Source organism: Mycteria americana, chromosome Z (assembly GCF_035582795.1).
Source record: "Mycteria americana isolate JAX WOST 10 ecotype Jacksonville Zoo and Gardens chromosome Z, USCA_MyAme_1.0, whole genome shotgun sequence".
NCBI lineage: Eukaryota > Metazoa > Chordata > Aves > Ciconiiformes > Ciconiidae > Mycteria > Mycteria americana.
The window spans coordinates 12,677,179-12,702,949 of record NC_134396.1 but is presented as its reverse complement, the minus strand read 5'-3'; the positions used below and the strand labels follow the sequence as shown (position 1 = coordinate 12,702,949).

General features: G+C 44.1%; 1 protein-coding gene across 5 annotated transcripts in view; it reads left to right on the top strand.

The window, feature by feature from the left end:
- The window catches only part of IL6ST (interleukin 6 cytokine family signal transducer), a 37,101-nt gene extending 27,292 nt beyond the window's left edge, over positions 1–9,809 (top strand). For 4 of the 5 annotated variants that reach the window (XM_075488420.1, XM_075488418.1, XM_075488417.1 and 1 more), the window contains exons 14-16: positions 1,221–1,317; positions 2,700–2,781; positions 3,641–9,809. In XM_075488420.1, the coding sequence (XP_075344535.1) occupies positions 1,221–1,317; positions 2,700–2,781; positions 3,641–4,366 (905 nt within the window). In that variant the 3' untranslated portion in view covers positions 4,367–9,809. The remainder of the gene's footprint in view (positions 1–1,220; positions 1,318–2,699; positions 2,782–3,640) is intronic. The other variant, XM_075488421.1, reaches the window with a different exon arrangement.
- The last annotated feature ends 15,962 nt before the right edge of the window (positions 9,810–25,771 follow it).

Genomic DNA, 25,771 nt, shown 5'->3' with positions numbered 1-25,771 from the left:
GCAAGATCTGATAAGAGGGGAAGGTGATTTTATTTAGGAGAAAAAAAGTTTCAGTCGCAGTCATACTCACAAGATGCATGATATCCAGGCAGCCTATCTAGTACTCAATCACAAAGAGGTAGTTTAGTCTGGATTTCTTCTGATTATACAGTGGACAAGCTATCCTCTGCAGGTCTCCTGGATTGCTCTTTTATCTTGGCAAACATTCTGGTTTTGGATGTGTTTTCTGTATACTTTAGGTTATAGTATTCTTTTGTCCCAACTTTGTGTGAATCATTAGGATTTACTCAGTGCCCTTCTCTTCTCTTCTGGTGTCTGATATCTCCTACCCTGGTCTTAAAGAGTCCAGAGTCTTTGTTTTAATCTGAAGGTAGGTTGGCCTTTATTATCCTGATACCAGTGTCCTGAGAAGCTGCAGAGCTGTGCTGGGATCTTGATCTGCTAATCTAGACGCTAGTCAGCACATGCCATTCTTACAACCATTCCTCAGGTTCTGCATTCTCATTCATATTACTAGTAAAGTTTGCTACAGTTCTCTACAGAGACTCATTCTAAAGAGTTAAATTTATTGTATGTTCAGCTTTAGAGAGTGCTTTCTATTTGTAATAGTAAGAGCAACAATATTCACTGAACTTAGTTGTGGAAAGCACTTCTTTAGGTTTAGCAGGGTTTTATATTTTTTTCTGTATAGTGTTGCTCTTCCCTAAGCATTCTGTAAGGTTTACTTAAGAATGTGTATAATATTGGAAGGAATATATAACAATAATGCAACCTTAAGTGTTTGCAGGCAGAGAATGTTTTTGTGTACAGAATAAACTGATGGATGACTAGTGACTTTGCTCACGTTACTTATTTGACCATGATGTTGTTCTGGCAGCCAGTAGGCCACTGAAACACCTGGACCACAGATGAATTCACATAGATGTTACTGTCATATCTGCCCTAACTGTAAAATGACTTGCTTTATCAGTATTACAGCTTCTAGAGCAACCTGTGTTTTCTTGATGCAAGGCATTAGATTGTTGGGACAGACCTTTTCATGTTTTCACCAACAGGCTCTTTTCATATGGTGAAAAGGTTCTTCTGAAGGTGAAGCTTAAGGCTGAGTGCTGCGGGTGCATGCAGTTTCAGATTCTCTCTGTCCCTTTGGGAATGTATGCTGCTGCTGACTTCCTTAAATGCCAAAGTGGGCTGTAACTGCTTCTCTTCATTTTCTTCAGGGAAAGGAGAAATTGAAGCCATAGTTGTACCTGTGTGTCTAGCATTCCTGTTGATTGTGCTCCTTGGAGTTTTGTTTTGCTTCAACAAACGTGACTTGTAAGTATAAATGAAGTCTTTCTCTTACACTTCTGATGTTTCTGGGCATAACAGATGGCAATAATTCAATACAAACAAGTAAATATTCTGCAGTTAGATCAGAAAAAGAAGGTAAAACACACATACATTGATTGGCGATAAAAATTTTTGTGTTTTCCTTGAGAAATCAGGGCCTCTTCTGATACTGATTTCTTACTGTTAACAATTAGCATACAAACTAAATGTTCCATGACTCAATCCTGCAAGGAAATTCCTGCTTTCCTTGCTAGAGTGACTCAGAATTAGGTTTGTTAGGTTTTGATCAGGATATACTGTCTGTGTTGTTTTCTTAGTCATCATATGAGAGTGGAATGATGGTCCCCAGTTTGTGAAGCACAGAATATCTGTTTGCTGGCTGTATTTGAGCTATTTAATTACCGTGTTAGCAAACTTCAAGCTTTACAGCCAAAAGAATCAGGCAGACATCTTACTTATCTACCTTGCATAACCTGTCAAACTCTGTGCCTGTTTACTATCTGCTGGGAAACATCCTGCCTTCTCCTGCTCCCTCTACCCCAGAGCTCTTGTCTGTGGCTTTAGCTGAAAGCTTATTGCTGAAGTGTTTTTCCTGGCAAGGAGTAGCACCTCTCCCATGTCCCCAGTCAACTGTCTTTTCTTTCTAATTACAGCATTTTGTGCCCTTTTCCTTCTGACCTCCCTGCTGCTTCTAAAATCAGTTCTTAATGGATGTCAGTTGAAAAGCCCATCTTGCAGTGTTCTTCAAAGTTCTCTTGCAGAGGATCTGTTGTTGGAGCCTGTTTATAAAGAGCAGGATAGGTGCATCAGTTTCAAAGTTAGTTTGGTTGGGGGTTATTTACCTAGAAACTTCTATTGTTAAGTAATAGTTACTACATTCTTAAACTTAGGAGTCCAGAGTTACAAAAGACCAAGCAAGTTATTCTTCAAATAATTTCACTTTATTTTTAGCTGCGAAATTGGATTAGATTTTGACAGCTATGATAGACACTGTTGCTTTTTTAAGATAACTATGAATTTTTATACTGACATGCATAGACTTTACCTAAATAATTGCTCTGTAGATTCTAGAGTGCTATAAATTTGAAAAGCTCTCACTAACTGTTACCATTTGTTGGTTTGCCTTAAATTGGATGGCTACATCTAACGTGTGGAGGAGTTGTAAGTGCAGTGCTGTGTTTTGCTAAGTAGTACAGTATCTTAAAAAGATGTAAAGAAGTGCAGGGAGCATTCCTATTTGGAAATAAATACTACTGCAAAATTGCTGTGTTAAGGGAGTGGTGTCCTGGATTATGCAGTACTTCCTGTCAACATAGGAATTTGGGGAGTGCATCTTGTAATTTTATTCTGTTTTTAATCTTTTACAGAATTAAAAAGCATATCTGGCCTATTGTCCCTGATCCATCCAAGAGTAACATTGCTCAGTGGTCTCCTCAAGTTCCAGCTAAGGTAATACTCATCTTTCTGCATCCTGTATCTTCCTAGTCCACAAGGTTTCAAATAAACTACCCAGTGGGAGTCCTCTGTCTTCTAGCACAGACAGATTTCAAGGAAAAAAAGCCTGGATGTTAAGTTTCATGACATTGTGATATGATATGGTTAGAAGACTTTATTGCATCAATAGATTCAGCATTAGAAATACATGGCCTGTAGCACAAGTTCACAACATAGAGCAGACTTTAACATTGTGAATTATATTCAGTTTACTAGTTGGAAGGGTCAAGTCCTAACTATTTTACTCATTCACGGGAAATCAGGATTAAGTAAACAGAATTCATGACTCCTATTCTTAAAACCCTGAAGTGACTTGCTTGCACAGTTAAGTCATGAATGAGAGAGAAAGCTCTAAGAGTTCCTCATGGATGAGGAGATGGCAGCGAAATTTATGCCCCACGTGGGGTGAATGACATAGCAAATTCTGTTCAATAAACTGAGGCTAACTTCTGTGAAGAAGTGCTGTGATGTTGACTACATTATTGGAAATAATGTATGTATGGCCTCAATATGGAACATTCCTGTGCTGCACAGCAAATGGGTTCTATGTTTACGGCTCTTAAGAATAATTAAACTTGGAGCAAAGCTTGCACACCCACTATGGTTTTAGAATAGCTGCATAATTAAGACTTTGAAGCAAAGCTATGTCCTTCATTTTGTAACAGATACTTTGGAGATATTGCCAGACTTAGTAAGGAGAAAACTTATATGGAGAAACTCAAAACAATTACAGAATAAAAATTCAGATATTTAATGGGGTTTTTGATTTTTAACATAACCTTCCTCTTAGGCAGAATCCATCTCTTTCTTTCAGCATAACTTTAGTTCCAAAGATCAGATGTACCCAGAAGGCAGCTTTACAGATGTAAGCGTCGTAGAAATAGAAGCTGATGACAAGAAGTCCTTTTCAGAACAAGATCTAAAACCCTTTGACTTGCTTAAAAAGGAAAAAAATACTTCAGAAGGGCACAGCAGTGGTATTGGAGGGTCCTCGTGCATGTCTTCTCCTAGGCAAAGCGTCTCTGACAGCGACGAAGGTGAAACTACACAAAACACTTCAAGCACTGTACAGTATTCAACTGTAGTACTTAATGGCTACAGAGACCAAACACCTGTACAAGTCTTTTCAAGGTCTGAGTCGACTCAGCCACTGCTAGATTCAGAAGAGAGATCAGAGGATCATGCTGGAGGAGGTGACAGTACAACACAGAGGCAGCAGTATTTCAAACAAAATGGTGGTCAGGATGAAACTAACACAGACAGGCCATGCTTTGAAAGAACAAAGCAAATTACTCCTGCTAATGAGGGGGATCTTGTTGGATTTGCACAACTGCAGATCTCGGGTCAGAATTCACAGCCGTTGGGCCTTGGGCTGGAAAAAAATACCCAGGAAGCTGTTCTATCAGATGTTGTACAGACAAATACTGAAGGACAAACTGTGAGACCTGAAACAGTGGAAAGAAATCCACCATCAGTTGATGAAATGCCAAAAAGTTACCTCCCGCAGACTGTGAGACAAGGGGGCTATATGCCTCAGTGAGAGAAGAGACTGGCTCTGTTTAGGCCTTCGTTAGTGCCTGTTCACACTTTCTCCTGTGTTTCTGATAAATTAAGCTAGGTATTTTTATCTGAATGCAGATAGAAATATTGAAATTAGGTGAAGAGTAATTTGACAAAGTACAATAAGGACACTGTTTTTGTGGAAAATTTGCAGTCCACACCTACTGGAGACTTACCTTTATGCACTACATAAAATCTTATGTCTGGATAGCTGAACAAGCCTTTGTGCTACCTTGGGTTTTTTGTGTCTTGTCATATCAGATCTACACACGATTGAAAATGGCGAGTTTCAATTAATCACATCAACCAATAGAACTCCTAGAAGAAATACTTCATTTGCGACAGTGTACAAGCGTAAAAAGCCAGCTTTAGTTGCTTGGAGCATCTTTGTGCAAAAGTAAGACTGAAGCTTAGTATTCTATCATGGAAGAATACTTGCATCATATACTTTTCAATAGCTTGATTGACTTTCTGAATTTTGACTTGGCCCAGTGTCTCAGTTTCCAGCTTACCAGACATGTAAATCATGTTTATCCCCATTTAAAAATTATAAAAATTAAATAGAACTTGCTATGGTGTGCAAATAAGAAAACACCATGTTTGCTTGACTCTGAATGCTACTATAGTAATTGATATTCTGCCTACATTTAGATATGCGTGCACTTGAACTATATAATAATTTGGCCTAAAAATGTGCCTTGCAACTTGATGCACAGCAACTCAGTCTCATGTTCAAAAGTTTAAAAATCCAGATGAAAACACAGATTAACAGTTATTAAAAGGTTTTGTACCCAAATCACTATCTGATTATACCATACATCTGTGGTCATATAAATTGCCTTTGTTTAATAAGTGCACCTTTGCTGTATACAGCTTGAGAGGCCAGTAACAAGCTGTAGGTTTTTACCATTTTTCTAACTGCTCAGGAGAAAGGGAATATGACCTTCTTCCTGATTGACTACAATGATTAGCGTGCTGCAACTTCACTGCTAATGCTGCAGGACCTCCTTGAAACTGAAAGCAGCAAAAAACAAAGCATTGAAGTCATTGAAGCTCTCGGAAGAAAAAACAAAACTGGTACCCTGAATTTGAACGTTACTGGTAGTATGTATCTGTTAGCAATCATGAGCCATAAATAACACTTATGTGGTTGTTAAAATCCCTTATTTTTTTCTCACGTCTCACTTTTCCCCTGTTCATACAGTTTGCATTTTATTGAAGAAGATAATTTTTGGAGACTGTCTCCAGGGTTTAAAGAAAAATGAAATTATATTAAAATAAACCCCTTCTCCAATGATAACTAGAAATTATGGCACTCTTGTAGATTTTTTTTTTTTAACCTTAACTTAGCCTAGTCAGCTTTGTAACCTGACACTAATAAAACCTTAATTCAAAACACTAAATGCTGTGTTGTGAGAATAAAACAAGGGTTTTATTTCTCCTTCAGCAAAAGAACTATGTATTTAAGACCACCTGAAACCTTTTGTGCTGTGACCTCTGGTGCTGCTGTTCTGCAAAGCACTTGCTAAAGGCCCTGGAAAGGCAGGTGTCAGTATCATTTCAACTTTCCTTGTCTGCCAGCTTGCGTGGAAGGACAGGTATACATATAAATGTTCACATGTGTCTTCTGCTTTTGTTACAAAGATATTCAATGCTCGAGTAAATTCATAAAATGACTTCTTGAAGTCTGGACTATTTAAAACAGATAAAGAATGCAAAATCTTTAATAACATTTCAGTATTCCATAGTTCCTTTCTCCCAACAGTATTTTTTGTATCTGGGCTCTTTTTTAAACTAAAAGGCTATGTTGCAGCTTCCTGTAACTACACCTTTCTTCAAACCACACCCCTTCCTTTTCTCCTCACTCGGCCTCAGCACCTTCAAACTTCCTCGCAGAGGGTAAGGGCATAATGAAAGCTATGCTGTCATGAGACAGCAGAGACTGTCTTTTGTTTTTTCAGAGGTTGAAGGAGCATTCCTTTGTCAGAACACATTCCTCTTGGAAAGTAATAGCAGTTACTTTACTACTGGGGGCTGGGCCATCTTCTCTATGCAAACTTCATAGTGACTGTAGAAACCACAAGTAAAAGGGACAGTCTCTGCTGAGCAGTGTGCATGCTTATTAGAACTGCCCTGCAGCCATGTGCATCTAATCCACCTCCTGCTCATCTCTGAAATATTGTGGGCCACAACCTGGCTACTTAGTCTGAACATGGCTTCAAAGGCCTGGATGTTTTCAAAAACATGCTGATGATTGATTTCTTTTTTTTTTTTTAAATTGTTTTTTGTGATCCAGTGATACTAACTTTTGACAGCATATGGCATATTTGAGGGACAACTTCAGTTATTCCTGAAGTTGCTATTCGCCTTTCTATTGTGTAAAGGAAAGGCATTTTGTTCTTAGTTGCTGTTAATCACGGACCATTTCGGACATTAAACAGCATCAAGAGATTCTAATTTTTAAAGGTCTGTGCTAAAAAGAGTTCTGACCTGTCACTTCTGGCATCTTTCTTTCTCTGTTGTTTATGGGCCAGTGGTAATAAACTCACAGAATTGTACAGGGTTGTATCCTAGAGAGAATTCTGCCTGGCTGGTAGCATTATGTTTTGTCTTTCAGGCTTGTGCATTTATCTAGGGCTAAAATACTAAAGACTAAGCAGGAGATACTGGTGGGTGAACAGCTTGTAGAAGCCACAATACATATAAATAACAGGTTTACAGCTTGTTCATAAACCTATGTGCCAAATATTATATCATGCAGTGTTCAGGGTTTACCTTAATTTTGTACTTTGGATCATAACAATCTAATTGTATCAAACAGTTGCATACAGGTTTTTAGAGTGTCTGTAATGTAATTATAGCAATCCACTGAAATTCTTTTAACTTGGCCCTAACATAGTAATTAAAGAAAAAGCTTTCCTCCCAATAACTATGGTGCACTTTACAAAATAAAGGCATTATTAAAATAAAATCACACTTTAGTATTGACATTTTCATGTCCATCTTGATTTCCTGGACTGGAATTTTTCAGGTAGGGGTGGGAGAATAGTTGTAAAGACCTTGTTACTTTGATGGCAGGAAAGGGAGGCTAATAGAAATACGATGTATTTTTCCTGTATTAGCATGTTTGAAACATCTCTTAAGTGCAGGCTGGCTAACTGCTCCTCTGTTTACAAGAAAAGTGAATATATTTATCTCTGTAGTTCTGTTGTGGTGGTTCTGTTAGAATAGCAGGTTGTTGGGTTTGTTTCTGGGGTGTGTTGGCTTGCTTTCAGGACAGTTAGTCTGGGAATATCCTCTCCTACTGTAATGAAAGTCTTGGGATTATGTTTCATATGCCCTACTGTAGTAAACTAAACTGCCTGTTAAGCCTTAACCTGGCAATGCAAAGCACAGCAGAGCAAACATTTTTCTAAACTTTGTTCTGGAGTGTTTGTGACAAGCAGGTGCCTACCTGTGCTACAGCAACCTAGTAAAATGCTAATTATCAGGACTGGAAAAAACTGGCCCTGGGAGGAGGAGGGCATTTGCATGCGAGGGCTGAGTCCCATTCTTGGGCCTGGGGTGGGGTTTGCAGCTTCAGCTTTGACTGTAAATCATGAGCACTGCCAAATGGTTAAAACTTACTTTAGTGTGCCCAATATGGGGGAATCACCATGCCAATCTAACTTCAGTAACTGAACTTGTTCCATTAGTGCTGTGTCTAGTGAATATCCAAGATGCACATCAATATCTGTTGCTATGGTATTGACTTCACCGTGGGATCTGAAACTCCAAAGACTCTGAAATTGTTAAGTCAGCCCTGCTCCAGGACATACACATTTTTAATTGTAATTTATGTGCATTAAATAGGACTAAATATACTGGTTTATTTTCCCTGAGACAGTTGTTGTAATTGAGATTAACTGTTGTTTGGATATGTCCCTTTAGCTGTGTTAAAAAGTTCTCCTGACTGACGGATTGTAAAACTTCATTAATCTTGTAACCTCTTGTCTGTTTGCTAGGGTGGATACATACAGCTATTTTAAACTCCCAAGAGTTGCTTTTAATGTTATTTGGAAACAGTTTGTAACAAATATGTTGACTCTTTTGTAATGAAACAGCCATTTGGGAATTACAGCGAACCCCACAGTCTTCAGCTTAGCTCTTGATCCAGAAAATGCAGTGAAGTGGAGGTATAAGTGCAGAAGTCTGGAGAAGGGTAAAATTAAGTATCTTGCATTAGACTCACAAATTCCCATTTCTCTTCCTTAAAAGGGAAGGGATCAGTTAAAAAAAAAAAAAGCTTGGACTCACAAAGTCCCATTTCTCTTCCTTAAAAGGGAAAGGATCAGTTAAAAAAAAAAAAAGCTAAAATGCGTATGTGTGTGTGCTTTCACTGTTGTTTCCTTTGTAGTACTTGTGCAATCTGAGCCATTCCTAACAATGAAAGCAGTGCTGACTTAATGCACAAGGATGCATTTTTAAGGTCACAAGATTTGATACACACAAATGTAAAATTAATGACTAAGGGCTCAACAGTTGTCCACACCCCGCCCTTAATTTTAGTGCAGAGAGAGGGTGGGCAGTAAGTACCTCCCAGAATGCAGCCTTAGCCAGTACCTGTGTTTATTGGCAAAGACAACCTTGAAGGGGATATATGCGTGTCCTGGTTTCAGCTGGGATAGAGCTAATTTTCTTATTTCAATGCAATAAAGTCACTGATACTCTGCAGAAGCACACTTCTGTAACAATAGATGAAAAACACGTATGGCACAACTCGATAGACGGCTGGAAAGCTCCACGTCCTCCTGCTCAGACTGATGTGTCTTCTGCACCCTGCACCGACGGCTGTTCTCCGGCGATGGCAGACGTGGTAGATGGGCATTCCCGGCAGTGTTGAAACTGGTAACACCTGTCGCTTTTCTTCATATCGAAGCACATCTGTTAATGGATCCAGTCAACTTGCCGTGTTTTTTTAACACACCAGTCTTGTTTACAGTGTCACATGTAGCCTGACACTTCACTACAGCAATGGATTGTCTAGTAACCAAGTGCTTTTATTTGGGGTTAAGGAGTCTATGTTCAAGGTTACTGGTCGCTGAATGTTGCTGCGCCGATATATGCATCTAGGTAAGCAGAGGTGTGGGACACAGGGACAGACGTACTAACAAGGAAAGTGCCTTGATGCTGGATTGGATGGCTAGTGAATGTAAACATTAAGTCAAATTTTACTATGTACTTAAAATAAGTATGGCTGATTAAGCTACTGGTAATTTGAATGCCAGCTTTAAAGGGCTTGCATACTCCAGCCAGAGGTTAAACTTGTAAATTGCTGCATAAGCTGTCTTTAAATGGAAATGTGTTTTAATACCAGTACACTATCTTCATTCTTTTGCAAGCTGCATGTTTATTGTCATATAAACTCTGCTTTCTACAATTTACTTTATGGTCAGTTTTGAATGTCTTCCTCTTTGCTACCCAGCTGAGCCTGAATGTTGCATTTGTCTAGTACATAATATACAAAAAGAAAAAACAAAATTCCATACTTGGCTTGTGTGCTGGAGTCGGTGTTTTGTAAGACTGACTTAAGTAGTAACCACAGAAGGAGAAGAGTCTGGGCACCACCTCATAGGCAAGAAAGGGAGAGCCATTCCCAGAGAGACACATGACCATGGTATACCAGGACAAAAGGCACCTAGCTGGGTACACTGGGCCAGTTCAGCAGCAGGTGGATGCCCTTTAGTCCTCCTTTTGTAATTGCTCCTGTAAATAGGTGTCGGCTGTGCCTGGCTGCCCTTGGGGGTGAGAGGGGTCCCTGTCCCAGGGGCCAGGGAAGGGGTGGCTGTGTCTGCCTGGGGCTCGGGGCTCTGAAGATGCGGGACTGGCGGGCTTGTTAGGTCTGTTGAAAATGGGAAGAAGACTGTACGAAAGTCCAGTTCTCAGGAACGCTATGGGAGTGAGGGGCAGGGTATAATACTATCTACTCACACAGACCCGTTTCCAAGAAAGGAGTCACAGACCTGGCTATGTCTGACATTGCCCTCGGTCTCACCTGGATTTGGTTCTTTTGTTTCTAATGGGTGGGGGACCCTCACAGGCCTTTAGTTGAGCTGACATCTCAGTACTGAAAAAGCACAGTTGGATCTAAAAAGGATGGTCGCATCCACAAAAGGCTTCAAGGGTGGTGCCTTAGGAAAGGCAGCATCCCCCTCCTGGCGAAAGTTCTGACTCGGACCCACGTAAAACTGAGGGGGCGGGGGGTGTTACATTATGTGTCACTTCCAGCACCAAAAATCGTTTCTGTCACTGCCACAGGAGAGCCGTCCCAGACACCTCATGCCAGTTAACACTTCAGTGTTAAATTAGGTGCAAATATAACACTAGACTCCTTTTCCAAAGTGTTAGTTCACTGCACAGTAGTTCACTTGCTGCTGTTTCAGGTAAGGCCCCTGAAGTTTCTACAGCAGCATGGGGTTTTGGGTGTCCTCCTCACCTGAGCTTGTGGCTGCTGAGCTTGTAGCTGCAGGGCGAAGTGCATGCAGAAGAGGAGGCAGCAGCTTCGTCTTCACAGACTGCCTCACTGCTGGCAGAGCAAGATTGCTTCATGTAACTGTTAAACAAAGGAAATAAGGCTGGACCGTGAATGACGGGAATGCCCTGCTTTCCACAGGAAACGCGTACCTGTGCAGCGTACACATCAGGATGCCAGAAGCTGCCACGTTCCTGGGAACAGGTCTCCATCCCCATGGCCAGGGGCCAGCAGACCCCGCAGAGGAGCTGGCGATGTGCCTAACGGTGTGCTAGCCCTGGCGCAGCCCGGGTTTGTCCAGCCAGGATGGGCGCTGGGCAGCAACGCAGCACAACAGCCTGAGAGCAACAGAGGCGCACAGAAGCCGTGCCAGCCCTGTGCACCTCAGGGCGATGTGTTTGGAGGGTTATGGCTTTGTTTTGGCCACTGGTAGTCACAGTAACATTGAAGCTCTCTGCAAAAGCCTCTCACACGTATTTTCCAGACATTTGTGCTGTTCACGGTAGAGTGATCCAGTGCCTTCCTGTCTTCCCAGCAGTCTCCGACTGCCATGAAATAACTAGCAGAGCCAAAATATCCCTCCTGCCCCCTACGAATAGCTAGGAAATTCCTGGCTCAGCCAGGGAGGCTCTGAGCACAAATGCTGCAAGGGGGAGGTACAGGATAAAATTCAGGGCGAGTCATCTGACTCCAGGCTCACCTGCAAAATGGAAACATACTGTGCACTGCTGTGCTAGGCATCACACTGGTTTTACGATAATACGTAAGTCACGCTGCGGGCTCGGGCGCTGAGCTGGGTCAAGGACCAGCAACAGGCTTCAGTGAGGGGACGGCTCTGCAGGAGCCATCCACCCACACCCACCAGTGCTCAGCCCGTCCTCTGCAACGGCTGGCGCAGCCCGTTATCCTGAGTGCACAATGTCATGCAGCAGGTTCTGGACACCAAAACCCCAAATAAAGCTCCTCAGAAAATGCTCTTCAGGGCCACGAGTGCCTGGGGCACGCATTACCTCCAGGATGCAGCTGGGCAGCAGAGGTGTGCCACAAAGCTGACTGGGACCAGTGACGGAGCACCCTGGTGCTGGGGCTGTGGGCAGGAGCTGGGCATCATCTGGGGACCCAGAGCACTACAGATCCGCTGCTCTCAGCAGCACAGCATGGCCCCACTCCTGGCCTTCCAGCTCCGTTTCTGGGGGGTCCTGGGCAGCGCAGCCTGGCCCCAGCACCCCAGGGGCCGTTCAGCCCACCGGGGCCACGCCAGGAGATGGCAGCAGCATGTCACCTTCAGGCCGGACATGCTGACTGCTCCAGCCCCAGCTCCTACCGGCGGCCAAATTACTCGTGTTTTTTTAATATTGTGTTTCTGACGGTTTAGCAAGTCCCCTTGGCTTCTCTCCTGCCTCTTCCTTTGCCAGCAAAAGCTCTGACCCTGGTTTCGTGCTTCCGTCACCCGTGATCCTGAGTGGGGCATTAAATCCAGACCTGTGGGCAGGCTCAGCACCCACGTGCTGCCAGGCAGGTCAGCGTCCCAGTGCCTTCTGGCACACGTTCCCATCGGTTCGGGCCGCACAACAGCGGTCCACACGAAACAGGCCCAGATTACTGGCTCCTTGTCCCTGTGGGCTGACTAACACGCTGGGATTTGCTAATAGGAAGCCGGTTCTCATGCATTGCTACAGCCTGAATCACTGCACTGCAACATCCAGACAAGTAATCACCACGGGCCCTCATTTGTTACCAATATACATTCCCAGGCACTTCAGGAACAAACACAGGGCTCTTGAAGACCATTTCTGGACCAGACCTGTGGCAGCAACTCTTCCTGCTCGAACGGATGCAGCTTTTTCCCCTGTTTTGAGGAGATTCAGCACTGGAGAAAGAACATGTGTGGCTGCATGTGCACCAAAGAGCCACGGGGACCACCCCACCATGCACACAGCATCTCCCCGCCACCACTGCAGGACTTGGTTATGGACGAGGCGAGGGTGCTATTTTTGGTACTAAGACAAATTTTCCTAGATGGGGGTACTGTAATAACCTTTAAAACATGGTCCGACTGCCATTTATCATGGATTACGTGAAGCTTACCCTGTGTTGAGTCAGAGACACCTGAAGAGGTTCCCTCCTTCCCTCCCCATCTTTCTCTCCCAGACATTTGTCTGGACAAGCACTTGCCAATGGCCCCAGGAGAAAAGCAGATGCCTCCAGAGCCTGCTCAGGACACAACTCATTCAGCAAGTCCCTATTATGCTCCATTTGCTGCATGCATTTTTACTCACCTGTTTGCTGGACGTCTTCCATCTTTAAGTGAAACTAGTAACACTCCTGTCTGTCTATGTCAGAGCACATAGACATTTTATTTTATTTTTTAATTTATTAATATAAATTTCATTTTATTTATTAATATAAATTAATGCCATTTAGATAGATAATGCATAGCTACACATCTGTACATGAAAGCAAACTGAATCATTACATAAGTACGAAAAAATAAAGGAACTTGTATGAGCCTTTAAAATTAGCCTGAATGCTATGCAGGAAAAAGGTCAGACTGTGAGACTTCAACATGTGGCATAATTTAAATAAAAATGTCAACATAGAAACACCAAAAATAAACAAACACTGCCAGAACACAAACTCCTTTAAAGGCAGTGAAACTGTTACTCAAAAGCTGGAGTAAATAGAGATACCTCACATGACATGTGTTTCTGTCCGGAGAGAAACTCAGGTTAGCTGGCTCTGTCATTAAAGAAAAAAGTAAGTCCCTGCAAGAGTAAATGTCAGCGGTGGGAGTGGAACAACCACAGGCTGGAGACAACGCATCCAAGAATTTGTCTGGACAAATTTGTCTGGACATGGCAACAAAACCCACTCACCACAAAGCAAGCAGGGCACATGAGTGATTTTCTCCACACACGTACACTCCTACCCCATGGTCCTGGTTTCACCTGGGATAGAGTTAATTTTCTTCCTAGTGGCTGGTATAGTGCTGTGTTTTGGATTTAGGATGAGAATAATGTTGATAGCACAGTGATGGTTTAGTTGTTGCTAAGTAGTGCTTACACTGGTCAGGGACTTTTCAGCTTCCCATGCTCTGCCGGGTGCACAAGAAGCTGGGAGGGGGCACAGCCAGGACAGCTGATCCAAACTGGCCAGAGGGCTATTCCATACCATATGGCGTCATGCTCAGTATAGAAACTGGGGGGAGTTGGCCGGGGAGCAGTGATTGCTGCTCAGGGATGGGCTGGGCATTGGTCAGTGAGTGGTGAGCAATTGCATTGTGCATCACTTGTTTTGTATTTTTATTTCCTCCCTCTTCCTTTCTGTCCTATTAAATTGTTTTTATCTCAACCCATGAATTTTACTTTTTTTTCCCCAATTCTCTCCCCATCCCACTGGAGGTGGGGGGAGTGAGTGAGCAGCTGTGTGGTGTTTAGCTGCCTGCTGAGTTACGCCACAACCAACATTAGAGGCAGCATTGCCAGCTCACTTTCACTGAGAAGTGAGCTACCTTACTCCTACCGTAAAGTCAGATCAGGGACCTGGGCCACATCTACAGACTAGCAGACCTACTAGTAAGTCAATGGCTTTTAGGTAACTTCGCAGTAACTTGCTCAGCAGTTTTGCCTTGTGACGGTCACAGAAACTGATAGCACGAGGTAATTATATGTCCCTAAGGACGCGGGGCCAGGGAAATGGGAATGTGCACAGTGAGGGTGAAGAGGGATGGGGGGAAAGGATGAGGTCACCTCTATTCAAGATCAAGCGCCTCCTCTCCCTCGCACGCCAGTGTATCAGGAGGCATAGTGCACAGCTTATATCCAGGATCATCCTTTACTTTGTAAAGACAGTACTTACAGACAGAGAACCAGCCCTGTGTGCTGGAAGAAAATGAAAATTAGCAAAATCTAAACTCCTGTGTGTCCATTTTCACCCAAAATGATTCAACACTCCCCTGCTTCCTTCCTCTTGCAGCTCAGACAGCATGAAACCTTGTTAGGCTCATGAACTGCAGATACCCTTCATCAGAAGTGTAAAAGCAATTAAGCCCTTCTGAAAATAAAAGCAAAAGCAGAAGAGAGATTTACTCCCTAAAGACAAGCAAAACTCAGGGCCTACTCATGAACCAAGCTATAAACCCATAAAAAAATTGCTGGAGATGAAAGCAAATGCAGGGAGAATGTTTGAAGGAGCTGTAAGCTCATGGGAGAGAGAAGCAGATAGCAAAGGCAGCAAGCCATGAAGGCAGCTGGATCTAAGCATTTCTGGGCAGTATGCTAGTTATGAAAAAGTTTTACATTAAAGCAAAGACACTATTACTTGCTGCTTAATTCTTCCTGTGTTCAGAGGATTTTTAAGCATATTTTGTAAATAAAACATCTGTAGCTCATAAACTATTGATGCTAGCATAAATTCCTACTCCTAAAAGGGAAAAAAAAAAAAACCCTAAACCAACAAACAGGAAAAGGAAACAAAAATCAAAACCCCTTCCAGCTCAACCCCCCCAGGTAACTGCTTGAGATAAAGTCAGTAACAAAAATATAACCTAGAGGCCATACCCAGACACAGCAGACACTGACTATGAGAAGATTCATTTCAGAAGCGTGCTGTGCTCATTTGGTAGAATTAAGGATAAGAAGAAATTTCTTGCATTCTCTTACATTAGGATATAATTTGCCACAGTATCATTTTAGAAAGCCTCTCAAGCTCCTTTTTTCAGAATAAAGTGTTGGTTTTAGTTCAGTGATGTTCTTAAGTGGGCATCCCAGAGCATTTACCCTCATTATAATCTTATGCTCATTGTTTCTGACATCCCTGAATACTCTTGCGTAATCTTTCCATGATTATGAAAATGTTACTTGGTCATCAAACTCATTAGACATACAGTTGCTCATGTAATGGTGGATTCTGCAGAAGTTACCCTTGGCTAGGTCAGCACTGCACTCTGAGGACAGCAATGACAGACCCAGGAAATGTAAATGAAGTTGTTTTCTGAGAAATAAGTACTCACTTCAAAACTCCAGTTCTATTGAGTCAGAAACTGAAATCTAGACAATAGAAAAGTTGGCTCTGCAGGCTTTCAGCAATGATAAAGCACTTGTAGGTCATCAGTGTGGGGCTGAGCAATGCCTGAAAAATCAAGACAATCTAAGAGGTTGAGAAAAATGCTGGTGGTGGACACTCAAACTTGAAAATGTTGACCTCATTACTCAATAGGACTAGTCAATGTTAAAACAGCACTTTTGAAATATAAAACACCATATTATAGCATAGTTTCTTTGACTGCTTGAATTGGGAAACACAAGCCTGCTCCAGACTTAGAGGGACTATTCTGTCCCCCTGCTCAGAATAGAGGGACTATTCTGAGCACCCGCCGGGCTGCAGCAACTCTCCCAGCATCCTTGTCCCGCAGCAAATGAGCGGCAGGGTAACCCTCCACCCTCCTCCACGCTCCCAAAGCTCACCCAAATAGCCCAATAACTCAGGACCCTGGGAACGGACATTAATAAGCTATTGTTGGGGCAGCTCAGGGCAGCCAGCACCCTGAAGTACTAGTCTCTCAAACTTAGATACATGGCTGGCTTGAAACTATTCCCCTTTCCGTTTGGGGACAGCGTTTTCTACAAATGCATTGCCTTTTAAGAGCTGAAGAAAATAGAGCATGGGAATGGACAGCATGAAATAATCACTCCGTCTTTACTTTTCAGGTATCCTGTTTTAAACAGAGTTAGTTAGGAGAACAAATCTACACCATGCATATACACATCTGTTTCTGTTCATATTAAAAAGAAAACCTCATTTCACAGAAGAACATGTTAGCCAAACATCTGTTCCAACTTTTGAATTGTCACTCTTCATGTTCATGTTCTGAGTTCAAAAGACCTAGATAAAACAATAGTTTGAATTAAACAGCCAGGTGGCAGTGTCCACGGCTGGGACAGCTGACCCCAACTGACCAAAGGGCTATTCCATACCATATGGCATCATGCTCAGCATGTAAACTAGGGGGAAGAAGAAGATTTGGAGTGATGGCATTTGTCTTCCCAATAAATCATTACATGTGATGGAGATGGCTGAACACCTGCCTGCCGATGGGAAGGAGTGAATGAATTCCTTGTTTTGCTTTGCTTGCGTGCGCGGCTTTTGCTTTCCTTATTAAACTGTCTTTATCTCAACCCACGAGTGTTCTCACTTCCCCAGTGGAGGGGAGTGAGCGAGCGGCTGTGTGGTGCTTAGTTGCCAGCTGAGGTTAAACCATGACAATGCCTAATAAACATTATGACTAAGAACAGTTCATACTACAAAAAGAATGCTTAATGTTCTTCTGTCGGCTCCATTTACAAATTGTCATATACAGGACAAAGCAATTGCTTTACATATGCTCTATTTTTGAGCCAAGGGTAGTGCATTTTCTGATAAATAGCTCTATTACAAACACACCATAAAGACCACTGCATATTTTACTTCTGTCTTGCCAGGAGGCAGAAGAGGTTGCTATTAACAACTACCTAAACTTACAATAAGTCCATATACTTATGGGCTCAAGACTTACCTACACTGAGAATACGCCCTGCTTCCTGCTATCAATACGGCAAACATTAACACAGGGGAGGAAAACAAGTCTTTCACTATCTTTGCAGTAGATTTGAAACCAGAGCAAAGCAACTCAGAACACTAGCTCAAATTAATACACATTTCAGCTGTTTACAAGCAAGTTTTATATAGTCTCAAATCATTTTGTAGAATCATAGAACAGTTTGGGTTGGAAGGCATCTTTACAGGTCATCTAGTCCCACCCCCCTGCAGTGAGCAGGGACATCTGCAACCAGATCAGGTTGCTCAGAGCCCCGTCCAAACTGACCTTGAATGTGTCCAGGATGGGGCATCTGCCACCTCTCTGGGAAACCTGTTCCAGTGCCTCACCACCCTCATCGTAAAAAATCTCTTCCTTATATCTAGTCTGAATCTACCGTCTTTTAGTTTAAAACCGTTATGCCTTGTCCTATAGCAATAGGCCCTCCTAAAAAGTCTGTCCCCACCTTTCTTATTTACCCCTTTAAGTATTGAAAGGCCGCAATAAGGTCTCCCCAGAGCCTTTGTGAAGGATGCACTCGACCTCTTAACCAAACTACCAGTAGTTTGGTACAGGGTCCAAAGGAGGTAAAGGCTTGAGCTGTGGCCGGGCCAATAACTCCTGGATCCAATCTGCTCTCTGAGAACCCACAAAGGAGCCGAGTGGCATGGAGAGCATCGATGCGTGTGAGCTTGGACCACCGATCCTGCGATTGACACATGAATAGCGGGTGGCTTTTCCAAGACTCATTTATCAAGGAACAAAGAAAGTTGTGGGTACCAGTAGTCTCATGCATACCTTTTCCATCGCATGTAATTTGACTACGCGCCAACCACTTTACCCATAAATATGACAGCCTAAGTGAGCCTTTTTTGAGCTCTCCCTGCTGGGCAGCGTGGCTGCATGGCGGTGATCTCCCCTTGGGCTGGGACACCTCTCAAGGTTGCTCCTCGAGGCAGAGAGACCTTTACCAATGGCAGATCTTTGGTAAGCGAACAATACCGTGCATAACCTTGTAGTATGGTAACTTTGATTTTGTCTTGCTAACTTTGATTGCATGCTGAATTGATAAATTTTGCATCTGTAATCCCTGAGATATAAACCGTTGTCCAAGTCTGAGACTAAGATTGGACCTAGCCGCACCTAAGCTCCATCAGGAGTTCAGAAAGCAAGGGGGTCTATTCTGAACCTCATGACTCAATGGGAGGATCCTCTGCACCCTTTTGTATCCCCAGTCTTTCTGTGCATCATTCTAACTCGAGTGTAACCCAATTTTCATTTGTATGTTTCTTCCATGCAGTAATTAATAGAGTGAGCCTTGCCATCAAACTTTAAGTCTCACTTCTACAACATCATATTAAAACCACTTTTGTTAATACCTTTCATGGTGATTTTTTTAAGTGATCTAAATCACTCATTCATGTCAGGCTTCTCTTCTCCAGGCTGAACAACCCCAACTCTCAGCCTTTCCTCATAGGGGAGGTGTTCCATCCCCCTGATCATTTTCGTGGCCCTCCTCTGGACCCGCTCCAACAGGTCCATGTCTTTCCTGTGCTGAGGGCTCCAGAGCTGGACGCAGTGCTCCAGGTGGGGTCTCAGCAGAGGGGAGTAAAGGGGCAGAATCACCTCCCTCGACCTGCTGGCCATGCTTCTTTTGATGCAGCCCAGGATATGGTTGGCCTTCTGGGCTGCAAGCACACATTGCCAGCTGCTGTCCAGCTTTTCATCCACCAGTACCCCCAAGTCCTTCTCCACAGGGCTGCTCTCAATCCCTTCATCCCCTAGTCTGCATTGATACCAGGGTTTGCCCCAACCCAGGTACAGCCCAGGACCTTGCACTTGGCCTTGTTGAACCTCATGAAGTTTGCACAGGCCCACTTCTGGAGCTTGTCCACGTCCCTCTGGATGGCATCCCATCCCTCGGGTGTGTCAACTGCACCACTCGGCTTGGTGTCACCTGCAAACTTGCTGAGGTGCACTCGATCCTGCTGTCTATGTCATTGATGAAGATATTAAGCAGTACTGGTCCCAATACAGCCCCCTGAGGGACACCAGTTGTCACCAATCTCCATCTGGACATTGAGCTGTTGACCTGGATGTGACCCAACCAATTCTTCATCCGCCAAACAGTCCGTCCATCAAATCCATATCTCTCCAATGTAGAGAGAAGGATGCTGTGGGGGACCATGTCAAAGGCCTCACAGAAGTCCAGGCAGACAACATCCATAGCTCTTCCCTTGTCCACTGATGTAGTCACTCCATCATAGAAGACCAATAGGTTGGTCAGGCAAGACTTGTCCTTGGTGAAGCCATTCTGGCTGTCTTGAATCACGTCCCTGTCCTCCATGTCCTTTAGCATAGCTTCTAGGAGGATCTGTTCCATGATGTTCCCAGGCACAGAGATGAGGCTGACAGGTCACTAGTTCACTGGGTCCTCCTGTCTACCCTTCTTAAAAATGGGTGCAATGTTTCCCTTTTTCCAATCACCGGGGACTTCACCTGACTGCCATGACTTGACAGCCGGCTGAACATGAGCTGGCAATGTGCCCAGGTGGCCAAGAAAGCCAACAGCACCCTGGCTTGTATCAGAAATAGTGTGGCCAGCAGGACTAGGGAAGTGATCGTGCCCCTGTACTTTGCACTGGTGAGGCCACAGCTTGAATACTGTGTTCAGTTTTGGGCCCCTCACTACAAGAAAGACATTGAGGTGCTGGAGCGTGTCCAGAGAAGGGCAAGGAAGCTGGTGAAGGGTCTGGAGCACAAGTCTGATGAGGAGCGGCTGAGGGAACTGGGGTGGTTTAGCCTGGAGAAAAGGAGGCTGAGGGGAGACCTTATCGCTCTCTACAACTACCTGAAAGGAGGTTGTAGAGAGGTGGGGGTCGGTCTCTTCTCCCAGGTAACAAGTGATAGGACAAGAGGAAATGGCCTCAAGTTGCACCAGGGGAGGTTTGGATTGGATACTAGGAAAAATTTCTTCACTGGAAGGGTTGTCAAGCATTGGACCAGGCTGCCCAGGGAAGTGGTTGAGTCACCATCCCTGGAGGACTTCAAAAAACATGTAGATGTGGCACTTCAGGACATGGTTTAGTAGGCATGGAGGTGTTGGGTTGACGGTTGGACTAGATGATCCTAGAGGTCTTTTCCAACCTTAATGATTCTCTGACTTTTCAAATATCATGGAGAGTGGCTTGGTAACTACATCAGCCCATTCCCTCAGGACTCTGGGATGCACCTTGTCAGGTCCCATAAACTTATGTGTGTTCAGGTTCCTCAGGTGGTCATGAACCTGATCTTCTCTTACCGTGGGAGGAACTTTGCTTCCCCAGTCCCAGCTTTGAGGTCCATCCACTGGAGAGGTGTGGGAAGAGAGGTTGCCAGTGAAGACTGAGGCAAAAAAGTTGTTGAGTACCTCAGCCTTCTCCTCATCCGTTGTTACCAGTTTGCCAGTCGTGTTCATCAGGGGGTACGCTTTCTTTGACCTTCCTGTTCTGACTGACATACCTGTAGAAGCCCTTTTATTATTTTTTGCATCCCTTGCCAAGTTCAGCTCCAGCTGTGCCTTGGCCTTCCTGACCCCCTCCCTACACAACTGGGCAGCGTCCCTATACTCTTCCCAGGATACCTGTCCCTGCTTCCACTGCCTGTGCATTTCCTTCTTGCCCTTTAGTTTGACCAGCAGGTCTTGACTCATCCATGCCAGTCTCTTGCCTTTCTTGCCTGATTACTTACACCTGCGGATTGAGAGCTCTTGTGCTCTATGGAAAGCATCCTTCAAGATCTGCCAGCTTTGTTCTGCTCCCTTGTCCCTGAGGGCAGTTTCCCAGGGGGTCCTATTGACTAACTCCTTGAATAGCTGGAGGTTTGCTTTCCTAAAATTCAGGGTCCTGACTTTACTCTTTACCTGACCCATATCCCTCAGGACTGCGAACTCCACCAGTGCATGATCACTGCAGCCCAGGCTGCCTCCAATCTTGACATCACCAATCAGCTCACTTGTGTTGGTGACCAACAGGTCCAGTATCGCATCCCCTCTGGTAGGGCTGTCTATTACCTGGCTTAAGAAGTTACTCTTGATGCATTCCAGGAGTCTCCTCCATTGCCTACAGCTCACTATGCTACTCTTCCAGCAGATGTTGGGGTGGTTGAAGTCCCCCAGCAGGACGAGAGCCTGCGAGCACCATGCCTCCCACAGCTGGAGTAAGAAGGCTTCGTCAACAGGCTCCCCTTGATCGGGTGGCCTGGAGCAGACACCAACCACAAGGTTCCCTTTGTTGCCTCAGTCTCTCATTCTTACCCATAAGCTTTCAACCTGCTCGTGGCTGTTCTTCAGAGACAGCTTTTCACAATCTGTCCATTTCTTGATGTAGAAGGACACGCTCCTTTGGACACGCTCCAGCACAGCTCCAGCACCCTCCGCCCCTCCTTCCTCTCCTGTCCCTTCTGAACAGCCTGTAGCCATCGATAGCAGCACTCCAGTCATGGGATTCGTCCCACCAAGTTTCAGTAATGGCAACTAGGTCGTAGCTTTCTTGCAGCACGGTGGCTTCCAACTCCTCCTGTTTGTTGCCCATGCTGCACGCATTGGTGTAGAGGCACTTCAGCTGGGCTGTCGGCCATGTGTCCTTCTTAGAGGAACACCCCTTAATTCCTTTGAGGTATTTCACTGGTGTTTCCCTGTTGGCTCGTATTACCTCAGGAGCCCCTGGCTCATCTCCATAAGACTTCAAGTGTGCTGCAGTGTACCCAGCAGGTCTCAGAGCAACAGGCTGAGGGCCCTCGCTCGCACCCACCCCTCTAACCTTGGCGTGTCGTCCCACAGCTTGTCACAGGCAAGCCTGATATTATCCTTCTCCCTCTTCAAGTCTAAAGTCTAAGTTTAAAGCTTTATAGTGTATAAGCTCTAGATGTTATTTCCAAGTAACCTTTGGCAGAGTATCTTACCTGAATATTTCAGAACAGCTGTTAGTAGAACATAAAGCTATTGAATAAATATTCACAAATTACCTCTTATAATCCTAAGGACTGTGACATTTTTTATTAAAAACACTGTTTTGTGTGACCACTGAGATATAGAATTGCATTGCTTGTTACATAAACAACTTCCCAAATGTTGTGCTGTTGAGTCTTCAGTATTTTGTATTTTGACATCTAGGTTAGCAAAGTTAAAACATTACAAACCAATTCCTGAAACCGCTATTATAACAAATCCCTCTTACTCAAATACATCAAGGGAGATTTCAAAATTAAAATCTGAGATTTCTTTGAAATAGAGCTTCAGAGTTGATTCATTATCTTTTCTTGAGATATTTCTAATCTCTGACAACATAAGGCCAAAGGATTTGGTACCATTCAAGTGCAAAAACTACCAGCTGAAACCTCACTTTCATGACCACATCACATTGTGTGCACCACAGTTTGTCTGAGGCAGCAGACAGCATGATCTCTGACGTTTGTTCCGTCCAGACTTTGTGTCATTTTGAAATGTATGAAACATAGCCCAACATTACTGCCCTAAGATCTTTACGTCTGCAGAGATCTGCTCAACTTACCCATGACAGTTGCCTTGCCTATCACAGCTGCAATCACTGGGCATTTAAAGTTATTATCTTACTATTGATCACAGTAATTATCTGTACCATAGGAGCACTGGAAGATACACCTACACTGTCACTGTAGTTCTGGACTTGAGCCTGCCTGTGTCTCAAGCTTCTTAATCATCCACACTGCTTAAGTGCTGGTTTGCACTGAACTGCGAACGGAAGGAGCCAGCCACCTCCTCACATGGGGAACTCAGTCGTGAAGGCAATGCATACACTGAAACAAGGAGCATCAATCTAAAAGCGTAACAACAAATACACTAAAGACTTAGATTAGGATTTCTGGTCAAGGGCCAGGATCTTGCGGGCTCTTATGCTAGACTCCATGCATAACATAAAACAGAAGATCCCAGCAGTGAAGCAGCTTGCAATCTCATCTGTGCTGATGAATGAGACTAAGCAGCAATATAAATTACATAAACAACTTCCTTCTCTGCAGGTATTACTGCACAAACACTAGATTAATTAATAGGAATCAATGTAGTTGCATAGATGATATATATCTGCATAACTGCATCACTTCTGCTGAGGCTACACCATCTTGCAGCAGCAACAGGGCCCCCTCCTCTTCTTCAAAGTCTACATCCAAAGATACTCTGCTTGCTCAAACTCTAAAGGAAGCAAACAGTGAGTGTAACATTTGAACTTTCCTTACCTGTGAATGTCCAACATACTGGAAAAATCATACCGTGCACAGAAACAGCACAATATGCTTTCCATTGTGTACGCAATTTTGTTGTTCTCACAACAAGGATGCTTAAGTTTTCTCATACAGGCCAATTTGGTTAAGACAGGCATATATGCATAAGGCATGGTAACCGTGAACACATCTTCATATAAAGTCTAACAACCATTAGGGAGACAACAAAGGGGTGTAGGGGGGTGGGGGATCAAAATGCCCATACAAGTAATTTAAGACTAGCTGGCAAGAAGCTCAGAACAAGCAAGACATGAGTGTGTCAAGTAGGTTAAAAAGCATTAAGATAATTCTAAAGTCATTTTAGTGTTTAGGAGTGATATGCATGGGTGTACCTACAAAAAGCCTGTAACAGGATCAAATTTCAGATCTCATTAAGTTCTCAGCTCCTGTCTGCCCTGGGAAATAATTAACATCAACAGAGTGGATTATATCTAGAATGCACCTTATAGAATCATAGAATCATTTAGGTTGGAAATGACCCTTAAGATCATCGAGTCCCAACCATTAACCTAACACTGCCAAGTCCCTAAACCATGTCCCTAAGCACCACATCTACAGGTCTTTTAAATACCTCCAGGGATGGCGACTCAACCACTTCCCTGGGCAGCCTGGTCCAATGCTTGACTACCCTTTCAGTGAACACATTTTTCCTAATCAGGCTCATATTCAGGTGGCTGTTGATCAACACTCCCAGGTCCTTCTCTGCTGGGCAGCTTTCCAGCCACTCTTCCCCAAGCCTGTAGCGTTGCATGGGGTTGCTGTGGCCCAAGTGCAGGAGGCAGCACTGAGCCTTGTTGAATCTCATACAATGGGCCCCAGCCCATCCATACAGCCTGTCCAGGTCACTCTGCAGAGCCTTCCCACCCTCCAGCAGATCAACACTCCCACACAACTTGGTGTCCTCTGCAAACTTACTGAGGGTGCACTCGATCCCTTCGTCCAGATCATTGATAAAGATGTTAAACAGGACTGGCCCCAACACAGAGCCCTGGGGAACACCGCTTGTGACCGGCCGCCAACTGGAGTAAACTCCATTCACCAGCACTCTTTGGACCCGGCCGTCCAGCCAGTTCTTTACCCAGCAAAGACTACATCAGTCCAAGCCCTGAGCAGCCAGGTTCTCCAGGAGAATGCTGTGGGAAATGGTGTCAAAGGCTTTACTAAAGTCCAGGCAGACAACATCCACAGCCTTTCCCTCATCCACTAAGTGGGTCACCTTGTGACAGAAGGAGATCAGGTTGGTCAGGCAGGACCTGCCTTTTCTAAACCCACGCTGACTGGGCTTGATCATCTGGGTGTCCTGTACATGCCGCGTGATGGCACTTGAGATGATCTGCTCCATAACCTTCCCTGGCACCAAGGTCAGGCTGACAGGCCTGTAGTTCCCTGCATCCTCCTTCCGGCCCTTCTTGTAGGTGGGCGTCACATTTGCAAACCTCCAGTCAACAGGGACCTCCCCGGTTAGCCAGGACTGCTGGTAAAGGATTGAAAGTGGCTCAGTGAGCACTTCTGCCAGCTCCCTCAGCACCCTTGGGTGGATCCCATCTGGCTCCACAGACCTGTCTGTGTCCAAGTGGTGTGGCAGGTCACTAACCATTTCCCCTTGGATTATGGGGGCTTCATTCTGCTCCCTGTCCCTGTCTTCCAGCTCAGGGGTCTGGGTACCCTGAGAACAACTGGTCTTACTATTAAAGACTGAGGCAAAGGAGACATTAAGTACCTCAGCCTTTTCCTCACTCTTTGTCACTGTGTTTTCCCCCACGTCCAATAAAGGATAGAGATTCTCCTTAGCCCTCCTTTTGATGTTAATGTATTTATAGAAACATTTTTTATTGTCTTTTACTGCAGTAGCCAGATTAAGTTCCAGTTGAGCTTTGGCACTTCTAATTTTCTCCCTGCATAACCTAATGACATCCTTGTAGTCCTCCTGAGAGGCCTGCCCCTTCTTCCAAAGGTCATAAACTCTTTTTCCTGAGTTCCAGCCAAAGCTCCCTGTTCAGCCA